Source organism: Eubalaena glacialis, chromosome 5 (genome assembly GCF_028564815.1).
Source record: "Eubalaena glacialis isolate mEubGla1 chromosome 5, mEubGla1.1.hap2.+ XY, whole genome shotgun sequence".
Lineage (NCBI taxonomy): Eukaryota > Metazoa > Chordata > Mammalia > Artiodactyla > Balaenidae > Eubalaena > Eubalaena glacialis.
Genome location: NC_083720.1, coordinates 149234044 through 149245330, shown reverse-complemented (window position 1 = coordinate 149245330; position 11287 = coordinate 149234044). Strand labels below are relative to the sequence as shown.

At 38.5% G+C, this 11287-nt stretch overlaps 1 protein-coding gene across 1 annotated transcript; it reads left to right on the top strand.

The window, feature by feature from the left end:
- Positions 1 to 9389: 9389 nt before the first annotated feature.
- On the top strand, positions 9390 to 10760 carry NPY5R (neuropeptide Y receptor Y5). Its single transcript, XM_061191757.1, has one exon. The coding sequence runs from the start codon at positions 9390 to 9392 to the stop codon at positions 10758 to 10760; it is 1371 nt and encodes a 456-aa protein (XP_061047740.1).
- Positions 10761 to 11287: the final 527 nt, after the last annotated feature.

Here is an 11287-nt window from a genome sequence, read left to right as displayed (position 1 = left end):
GTATCCACCTTCAGAAGTACCTTAGCTAGAGCTTCTGGGTAACTTAATGTAGCTTGTATATCAGCACTTGCTGCTTCACCTTGCACTTTTCTGTTATGGAAACGGCTTCTTTCCTTAAATCTCATGAACCTCTGCTGGCTTCAGACTTTTCTTCCAGCGTCCTCACCTCTCTCAGCCTTCACAGAATTGAAGAGAGTTAGGGTCTGGCTCTGGATGAGGCTTTGGCTTAAGGGAATGTTGTCACTGGTTTCATCTTTTATCCAGACCACTAAAACTTCCTCCGTATCAGCAATAAGGCTGTTTCTCTTTCTTATCACTCGCGTATTAACTGGAGTAGCACTTTTCATTTCCTTCAAGAACTGTTCCTTTGCATTTACAACTTGGCTAACAGTTTGGTGCAAGAGGCTTAGCTTTTAGCCTCTCTCGCTTCTGACGTGCCTTGCTTACTGAGCTTAATCGTTTCTAGCTTTTGATTTAAAGTGAGAGACGTGAAACTCTTCCTTTTCATTTGAACACTTAGAGGCCATTGTAGGATGAACAACTGGCCAGATTGCAATACTGTTGTGTCTCAGGGAACAGGGAGGCCCAAGGAGAGGGAGAGAGATGGGGGCATGGCCAGTCAGTGGAGCAGTCAGAACACACACAACGTTTACGGGTTAAGTTGTCATCTTACACGGGGAAGTTTGTGGTGCCCCAAACTACTACAATAGTGCATCAGAGATCACTGATCACATATCAACATAACAAATAAAATAATAATGACAAATTTGAAATATCGAGAGAATTACTGAAGTGTGACACAGAGACACGAAGTGAGCAAAGGCTGTTGGAAAAATGGTGCTGATAGACTTGCTCTACACAGGATTGCCCCAAACCTTCAACTGGTAAAAAACACAATAAGTGAAACAAAGTGAAGAACTATAAAATGAGGCCTGCTTGTAATTTAAAATTGTAAAGTGGTAAATCATCACAATTGTTTATGTAGGTACTCTTCATTTCATTTTGGGACCATCTGAAACCTTGTCTACTTTCAGTGGTTCTCATATATGTATATATGTACAGACATACACACACACACACACACACACACACACACATATATATATACACATATATATACATATATACACATACGGTTATACTTTACCCTGAATTTGCCCATATTCCCAGGATGATTCATTTCTGTTATTTTAAAGCTGGAAAAATTAAACTACTTTTCTAAAATTATTAAGTAACAGATACTTAGCATCCACTATGTGCAACATACTCTATTAAGCATCATTAAAATTATGAACATAATTAAAACATTTTTCCTTCTCTCCATTAGAGTCTAGCAGAGAGAACTGACCATGCATTGGAGGCACTCTGAGCTTTAGACTCAAAACCACATTCTTTCTATTACCACCAATTGTGCTGCATAGCCTCTTAGGATTGTTCCCCAAAAGTGAGTCCAGAGAAGAATAACTAAGCTATATATATACACACAAGGATCATGGTAAGAAACAGCTTGTACAGATTATGAGTGTAAATAGGATTCTGAACAAGCGAGGTGGAGCCAGGGTGTCATCATATCTCAGGAAATGAGATGAGAAAGCCAGTCTGGGCTTTGATTAGGGGCTCACTGAGCTGTCCAGGGGAGTGGCAGGAAGGCCATTGACTGATGGCCTTATGATGAGTGGGATGAATCAGTAACCCTGGTGAGTCACTTTGGTACCAGTTATCTTTTTTAATTTGAGGCAACATCAGTGTAAATTGTCGGTTAGAGCCTAAGAATAAATGAATAAGATCCTGAGCTTTTGAATTCATTTATCTTTAAAGGGATGTATTGATAATTAGCTTTCAGAAATTCAATCAACATAAAATCGGTTATAGAAGTTGTGAAAAACTTAAACTTTTAAATTTTCTTATAGCACAAAAATGCTTATATTATCCTATTTGAAAATTGCTATATATAAACTTAAAGTTATTTATGATGAATGTGTGTACACAGTAAGATTTTCTACTTGGAAATTTATTGGACCAGGACCTGTAATTCCCTTATAAATTGAAGATAATAAGGTTTACTACTAATTTAAATAGGTATGTATTTTTACAGTTTTAAGTATAATTACCCAACTATAGATCTAGAAACAGGTTGATAAACATACACTGATATGTAGTGAAAATGCCTTTTTAAGCTATATATATATATCAGGATCTCTATAACAAGGTATACTCATCAGAATTAACAAACTGTTGCTGTCCTGAGTATGCTGTAGGATATTCTTGTTTAAAAAAAATGGCAGTGCTTGCTTTTTTAAAGGGGAGAAAGCATTCCTTTTGCCTCTTCTTGATATATTATAGGCAGTTGTGTACTTCATTAGGCAATACTGCCAAATCTCTGCTAGGTAACAGTAAATAAGTAACATCAGCAGAGTCAAGAGGGTGGACCGGGAAGACGCAGAGGTCACGTCTGCACACAACTAGGGCACCTACCAGGCCCTGCTGGGGGACCACGGACACCTAAGGGGATGGGAGGAACCCCCGAGCGACTGGGTAGGATGAGGTGGGGAGGGAGGGGGGAGGAGAACTTGAGGCAGGATGGGACCGGCACCCTTGAGGGGCAGCTGGGGGAGGGGAGGGGTTCCCACGCCCAGAGCGGGAACGGGGGAGACCCTCGGGAGGGCAGAAGATCGGAAGGGCATGCGGCCAGCGTTCCCCCTGCCCACTTGGGCCCCAGGGAGCCTGCTGAGGTCCCGAGCCTGATCTGCCCACCGGCCCCCCTCCAGCCGCGTGGGTCCTGTGGGAGTGGGAGGGAGGGGGAAGGAAAAGTAAAGGCCGGATGGACAGGACTGGTGCCCCTGAGGGGCGGCTGGGGGAGGGACGGGGTTCCCACGACCAGAAGGGCCCACCCACAGTTAGGGAATGAACAGGGATGGGGGAGACCCTCGGAAGAGTGGAGGAACATAAGGGAGTGTGGTGAGTGCCTCCCCTGCCCACCTGGGCCCCGGAAAGCCTGCTGAGGTCCCGGGACTAAACCTCTGCCCTCGGAGGCTCCCTCCCGCCACACTGAGCCTAAGCCCCGCCCACACCCCCGCCCAGGGCCTTACCTCGGAACTCCGAGGTGGGGGGAACTCCAAGGCACACCTTTCCCAGCAGCGCAGTTCCTGAGCCTGGGCCCTGACCCCCACCCTAAACCCCGCCCCTGCCTAAGCTCCTCCCCAAACCTAAGCTCCACCCCCCACAGCCCATGCTTTTTCTGGCCTTTTTTTTTTTTTTTTATGTTGTGGTTCTGTTTTACCTTGTTAATTCGTTTATATTTTTATTTTTTCTGATAAGTTTTTTATTTTTCTAATTTTATTTTACTCTCTATAATTTGTTATTGTTCTGCTCCTTTCGGCTCCTTTGGGGTTCCCCCACCTTTTTTTTTTTTTCTGTTGTGGTTCTGTTTTACCTTGATGTAGTTGTTTCACTTATATTTTTATTTTTCCTAATATATTTTTTATTTTTCTAATTTTATTTTATTTTTATTCTTTGTTATTGTACTGCTTCTTTTTTTTTTTTCCTTTTCTTTTGCTGTGCTGCACGGCTTGTGGTAGCTTGGTTCCCAGGCCGAGGATCAGGTCTGAATTCCTGTGGTGGGAGCACTGAGTCCAAACTGCTGGACTAACAGAGAACCTCAGATCCCAGGGAATATTAATCAGACTGAGGTCTCCCAGCAGTCCTCATATCGGCACCAACCCGGCTCTGCCCAACTGCCTGCAAATTCTAGTGCTGCATGCTTCAGGGCAAACAACCAGTAAGACAGGTATACAGCCCTACCTATCAGAAAAAATGAAATGACAAACAAATATGTTACAAACAAAGGAGCAAGGTAAAAAGCTACAAGAAAAAATAAATGAAGAGGAAATAGGCAACCTACCTGAAAAAGAATTAGGAGTAATGATAGTAAAAATGATACAAAATCTTGGAAATAGAATGGAGGCACGCATTGAGAAAATACAAGAAATGTTTAACAAGGACCTAGAAGAACTAAAGAACAAACAAACAGTGATGAACAACACAATAACTGAAATGAAAAATACACTAGAAGGAATCAATAGTAGAATAACTGAGGGAGAAGAGCGAATAAGTGAGCTGGAAGGTAGAATGGTGGAAATAACTGCCGAGGAGCAGAATAAAGAAAAAATAATGGAAAGAATTGAAGACAATCTCAGAGACCTCTGGGACAACATTAAATGCAACAACATTCAAATTATATGGGTCCCAGAAGAAGAAGATAAAGAGGAAGGGTCTGAGAAAATATTTGAAGAGATTATAGTCGAAACTTCCCTAACATGGGAAAGGAAATTGCCACCCAAGTCCAGGAAGTGCAGAGAGTGCCATACAGGATAAACCCTAGAAGAAACACACCAAGACACATATAAATCAAACTAACAAATATTAAATTCAAAGAAAATATATAAAAAGCAACAAAGGAAAAGCAACAAATAACATACAAGGGAATCCCCATAAGGTTATCAGCTGATTTTTCAGCAAAAACTCTTCAGGCCAGAAGGGAGTGGCAGGATATATTTAAAGTGATGAAAGGGAAAAATCTACAACCACAATTACTCTACCAGCACGCATCTCATTCAGATTTGATGGAGAAACCAAAAGTTTTACAGACAAGCAAAAGCTAAGAGAATTCAGCACCACCAAACCAGCTTTATAACAAATGCTAAAGGAATTTCTCTAGGCGTGAAACACAAGAGAAGAAAAAGACCCACAAAAACAAACACAAATCTATTAAGAAAATGGTAATAAGAACATACATATCAATAATCATCTTCAATATAGAACATTTAATGCTCCAACCAAAAGACATAGACTGGTTGAAAGGATACAAAAACAAGACTCATATATATGCTGTCTACAAGAGACCCACTTCAGGCCTAGGGACACATACAGACTGAAAGTGAGGGGATGGTAAAAGATATTCCATGCAAGTGGAAATCACAAGAAACCTGGGGTAGCAATACTCATATCAGATAAAATAGACTTTAAGATAAAGACTGTTACAAGACATAAGGAAAAACCCAAAATTAGTAGAAGGAAAGAAATCATAAAGATCAGAGCAGAAATAAATGAAATAGAAATGAAGAAACAATAGCAAAGATCAATAAAACTAAAAGTTGGTTCTTCGAGAAGATAACCATAATTGATAAACTTTTAGCCAGACTCATCAAGAAAAAAAAGGGAGAGGAGTCAAATCAATAAAATTAGAAATGAAAAAAGAGAAATTACAACTGACACCACAGAAATACAAAGGGTCATAAGAGCTACTACAAGCAACTATATGCCAATAAAATGGACAGTCTGGAAGAAATGGACAAATTCTTGGAAAGGTACAACTTTCCAAGACTGAACAAGGAAGAATTAGAAAATACAAACAGACTGATCACAAGTAATGAAAATGAAACTAATTAAAAATCAACAAACAAAAGTCCAGGACCAGATGGCTTCACAGGTGAATTCTATCAAACATTTAAAGAAGAGATAACACCTAACCTTCTCAAACTCTTCCAAAAAATTGCAGAGGGAGGAACACTCTCAAACTCGTTCTACGAGGCCACCATCACCCTGATACCAAAACCAGACAAAGATATCACAAAAAAAGAAAATTACAGGCCAATATCACTGATGAACATAGACGCAAACTTCCTCAACAAGATACTAGCAAACAGAATCCAACAACACATTAAAAGGATCATACACCATGATCAAGTGAGATTTATCCCAGGGATGCAAGGATTCTTCAATATACGCAAATCAATAAATGTGATACACCATATAAACAAAGAATAAAAACCATATGATCATCTCAATGGATGCAGAAAAAGCTTTTGACAAAATTCAACAAACATTTATGATAAAAACTCTCCAGAAAGTGGGCCGAGAGGGAACCTACCTCACATAATAAAAGCCATAAATGACAAACCCACAACAAACATCATTCTCAGTGATGAAAAACTGAAAGTATTTCCTCTAAGATCAGGAACAAGTCAAGGATGTCCACTCTTGCCACTATTATTCAACATAGTTTTGGAAGTCTTAGCCACAGCAATCAGAGAAGAAAAAGAAATAAAAGGAATACAAATTGGAAAAGAAGAAGTAAAACTGTCACTATTTGCCGATGACATGATACTATACGTAGAAGATCCTAAAGATGTCACCAGAAAACTACTAGAACTAATCAATGAATTTGGTAAGGTTGCAGGATACAAAATTAATGCACAGAAATCTCTTGCATTCCTATACACTAACAGTGAAAGATCAAAAAGAGAAATTAAGGAAACACTCCCATTTACCACTGCAACAAAAAGAATAAAATACCTGGGAATAAACCTATTTAAGGAAGCAAAAGACCTGTACTCAGAAAACTATAAAACACTGATGACACAAATCAAAGATGACACAAACAGATGGAGATATATACCATGCTCCTGGATTGGAAGAATCAATATTGTGAAAACGACTATACTACCCAAAGCAATCTACAGGTTCAGTGCAATCCCTGTCAAATTACCAGTGGAATTTTTCACAGAATTAGAACAAAAAATTTTACAATCTGTATGGAAACACAAAAGGCCCCGAATAGGCAAAACAGTGTTGAGAAAGAAAAACGGAGCTGGAGGATTCAGGCTCCCCGACTTCAGACTATACTACAAAGCTACAGTAATCAGGACAGTATGGTACTGGCACAAAAACAGAAATATAGATCAATGGTACAGGATAGAAAGCCCAGAGATAAACCCACACACCTATGGTCACCTAATCTATGACAAAGAAGGCAAGAATATACAATGGAGAAAAGACAGCCTCTTCAATAAATGGTGCTGGGAAAACTGGACAGCTACATGTAAAAGAATGAAATTAGAGCACTACCTAACACCATACACAAAAATAAGCTCAAAATGGATTAAAGACTTAAATGTAAGACTGGACACTATAAAACTCGTAGAGGAAAATATAGGAAAAACACTCTTTGACATAAACCACAGCAAGATCTTTTATGACCCACCTCCTAGAGTAATGAAAATAAAAACAAAAATAAGCAAATGGGACCTAATGAAACTTCAAAGCTTTTGCACAGCAAAGGAAACCATGAACAAGATGAAAAGACAACCCACCGAATGGGAGAAAATATTTGCAAATGAAACAACGGACAAAGGATTAATCTCCAAAATATACAAACAGCTCATGCAGCTCAATATCAAAAAAAAAAACAACCCAATCAAAAAATGGGCAGAAGACCTAAATAGACATTTCACCAAAGAAGACATATAGATGGCCAAGAGGCACATGAAAAGATGTTCAGCATCACTAATTATTAGAGAAATGCAAATCAAAACTACAATGAGGTATGATCTCACACTGGTTAGAATGGCCATCATCAAAAAATCTACAAAGAGCGGAGTGGGTGTGGAGAAAAGGGAACCCTCTTGCACTGTTGGTGGGAATGTAAATTGATACAGCCACTGTGGAGAACAGTATGGAGGTTCCTTAAAAATATTAAAAATAGAAATACCATATGACCCAGCAACACCACTACTGGGCATTTACCCTGAGAAAAACCATAATTCAAAAAGACACATGTACCCCAATGTTCATTGCAGCACTATTTACAATAGCCAGGAGATGGAAACAACCTAAGGGTCCATGAGTGGATAAAGAAGATGTGGTACATATATACAATAGACTATTACTCAGCCATAAAAAGAAATGAAATTGGGTCATTTGTAGAGATGTGGATGGACCTAGTATCTGTCATACAGAGTGAAGTAAGTCAGAAAGAGAAAAACGAATATTGTGTATTAACGCATATATGTGGAATCTTGAAAAATAGTACAGATGAACCTATTTGCAGGGCAGGAATCAAAACACAGAGGTAGAGAACAGACATGTGGACACAGAGGGAGAAGGGGAGGGTGGGATGAATTGGGAGATTGGGTTTGACATAAATACACTTCCATGTGTAAACTAGATAGCTAGTGGGAACCTGCTGTATAGCACAGGGAGCTCAGCTTGGTGCTCTGTGATGACCTAGATGGGTGGGATGGGGGGGTAGGAGGGAGGTCCAAGAGGGAGCGGGGGGATATATGTATACATATAGCTGATTCACTTCACTGTACAGCAGAAACTAACACAACATTGTAAAGCAATTATACTCCAATTTAAAAAAAGTAAAAATAAAAGTAATATCATTGTGGTATTAATATTACATTATTAATTTCCTTGAGGTGAAAAAACTTATTATGGGATGTTATATTAGTATCACTTCTACGTTTAACTTTATGCCATGTTATCTTCCTTAAAAAATGTGAATTTATTTAATCATTTTAATGCTGAAATCTACTTTCAATTTTTAAATTAAAAAATAAACAGGTAAATTTTGTTTTTAAAAACACCAGCAGCCAGCTGGTTAATGGTTTAATTCATGATAATCTGCACCTCTCAGAGGACTGAGAACTGATCATGAAATGATTTTGCCATCCAGAATTGTGTTTACATAGTCAACAATACCATGTGATAAACATTTATTGAGTGCCTACTCTATACATGGAATAGTCATGGAATAGTGTTTCTACACTTGAGAAGCTCAAATCTGAAGATTATATGAACTGGATATATTTAGGATATTAGCTTTTTGTTTGAATTTCTCATTTCCCCATAAATATTTGTTTTTGTTTGAATTTTTCATTTTCCCACATACATTTATTTAACACTTTCCATGGTGAAGTTACTGTGCCATGTTTTATGGTAGACACCACGGTGAGTAAAACACAGTTTCACTTTTCCATTGCTTATATATAAATAAGGTATACTGGTTTTTATTATAATTGCAGTGCAAAGCAAATTGTGTCATGTAGCATCAGACAGCTATAAACAGAAATACATGGGGTTCCGAAAGGAGACCACATCCAGTTGAACAGATGAAGGAACACTTTAGGGCAGGTGACTTTTAAGTTTGACCTTGATTGATGTAAGAGAGGAAGGAATGTTTAAGGTAAGATTATATGACTACAACATGTATCAGGTACCTTGACTGGAGAACAATATTAATTAGCTATTATAATCTTGAAGTTCTTATCCACATTTGTCTTTTCTGTCCCTCACATTATTTATACATAAATAAAAAAAAAAAGTTCTGCTATTTTAACACGAGTCAACACACCATAGAAGTGATGATAGATTTAAACTTACTGTAATTGTTATTGGTTCACATTTGCACTGTACTTGTTGCCAGTTAAAGACTTCCCTAAACTTTTTAGTAAATGAATAAGGTAATGGGACCAAATGGTAAAATGTTACCTTCTCAATGGATTAATTTATAGTAGTGATGGAATTTTTTTTCAAGTTGCCAACTGATGTCTTTTTATTCCAAGCAGGAGAATAATATGGATTCAGAGCTCAAGGATTATTATAACAAGACACTTGCTGCAGAGAACAATACTGCTGCCACTTGGAATTCTGATTTCCCAGTCTGGGATGACTATAAAAGCAGTGTCGATGACTTGCAGTATTTTCTGATTGGACTCTATACATTTGTAAGTCTTCTTGGTTTTATGGGGAATCTACTTATTTTAATGGCTCTCATGAGGAAGCGAAATCAGAAGACAACGGTCAACTTCCTCATTGGGAATCTGGCCTTCTCCGATATCTTGGTTGTGCTGTTTTGCTCACCTTTCACACTGACCTCTGTCTTGCTGGATCAGTGGAAGTTTGGCAGAGTCATGTGTCACATTATGCCTTTCCTTCAATGTGTGACAGTTCTAGTTTCCACTTTAATTTTAATATCAATCGCCATCGTCAGGTATCATATGATAAAACATCCTGTATCTAATCATTTAACAGCAAACCATGGCTATTTCCTGATCGCTACTGTCTGGACACTAGGCTTTGCAATGTGTTCTCCCCTCCCAGTGTTTCACAGCCTTGTGGAGCTTCAGGAGACGTTTGGTTCAGCGTTGCTCAGCAGCAGGTATTTATGTGTCGAGTCATGGCCATCCGATGCGTACCGAATTGCTTTCACTATCTCTTTGTTGCTTGTTCAGTATATTCTGCCCTTAGTTTGTCTAACTGTAAGTCATACCAGTGTCTGCAGGAGTATAAGCTGTGGATTGTCCAACCAAGAAAACCAACTAGAAGAAAATGAGATGATCAACTTAACTCTCCATCCTTCCAAAAAGAGTGGGCCTCAGGTGAGGACCTCCAGCAACCGGAAATGGAGCTATTCATTCATCAGAAAGCACAGAAGGAGGTACAGCAAGAAGACGGCATGCGTGCTGCCTGCTCCAGTGAGACCTCCTCCAGAGAACCGCTCAAGAAGGCTTCCAGAACACTTGGGCTCTGGGAAAAGTCAGCCCCCTTCATCCCGTAAGTTTATACCAGGGGTCCCCACTTGCTTTGAGGTGAAACCGGAAGAAAACTCAGATGTTCATGAGATGAGAGTAAATTGTTCTATCATGAGATTAAAAAAAAGATCTCGAAGTGTGTTCTACAGACTGACCATCTTGATACTAGTGTTTGCAGTGAGCTGGATGCCTCTGCACCTTTTCCACGTGGTGACCGATTTTAACGATAGCCTGATTTCAAACAGGCATTTCAAGTTGGTGTATTGCATCTGTCACTTGCTAGGCATGATGTCCTGTTGTCTTAATCCAATTCTATATGGATTTCTTAATAATGGGATCAAAGCCGACTTAAGGTCCCTTATACGCTGTCTTCATATGTCATAATTCGCAGTGTTTTCCGAGGAAAGTACAAGTGTGGGAATCATCTAAAATATATTCACAGTAACTATGTATGTATAATCAACAAATTTTGTTAACTTACGGAATTTAATTTATGTGTAAGAGCTCTGGATTTGGATATCAGTTCCTAATATATGGAAGATAATTTTAACATGTTATAATATGATAAATTCATTTAGATGTAAATAGTCATTGTCAATCCAATCTGTAATTTCATTTTAAAGAGTAGTTATATTACCTTCCATTTCAGCTTGTCTTGTAAACCAATGAATTGTAAGTTCTTGTTTAAAATAAAAGTTATATTTAACCATCTCAGTATTTTTTGTTCAAAATTATAAGCAAAAATATTTCTCCTAAGACATTTAATTTCAGGTATGAGGAACATCTAATAATCTTCATTTTTACTTCACAGATTTCTTAATAGTTAGTTTCTGACAATACAGAAAACTTTAATATGACCAGCAAACCATAACTAAGTGACAGATATATGCCTAAGTCATAAATTAAATGTC

What these genes read in the sequence shown, in the direction of transcription:
- NPY5R (XM_061191757.1), top strand. Translation starts at nt 9,390, where the DNA reads ATGTCTTTTTATTCCAAGCAGGAGAATAATATGGATTCAGAGCTCAAG.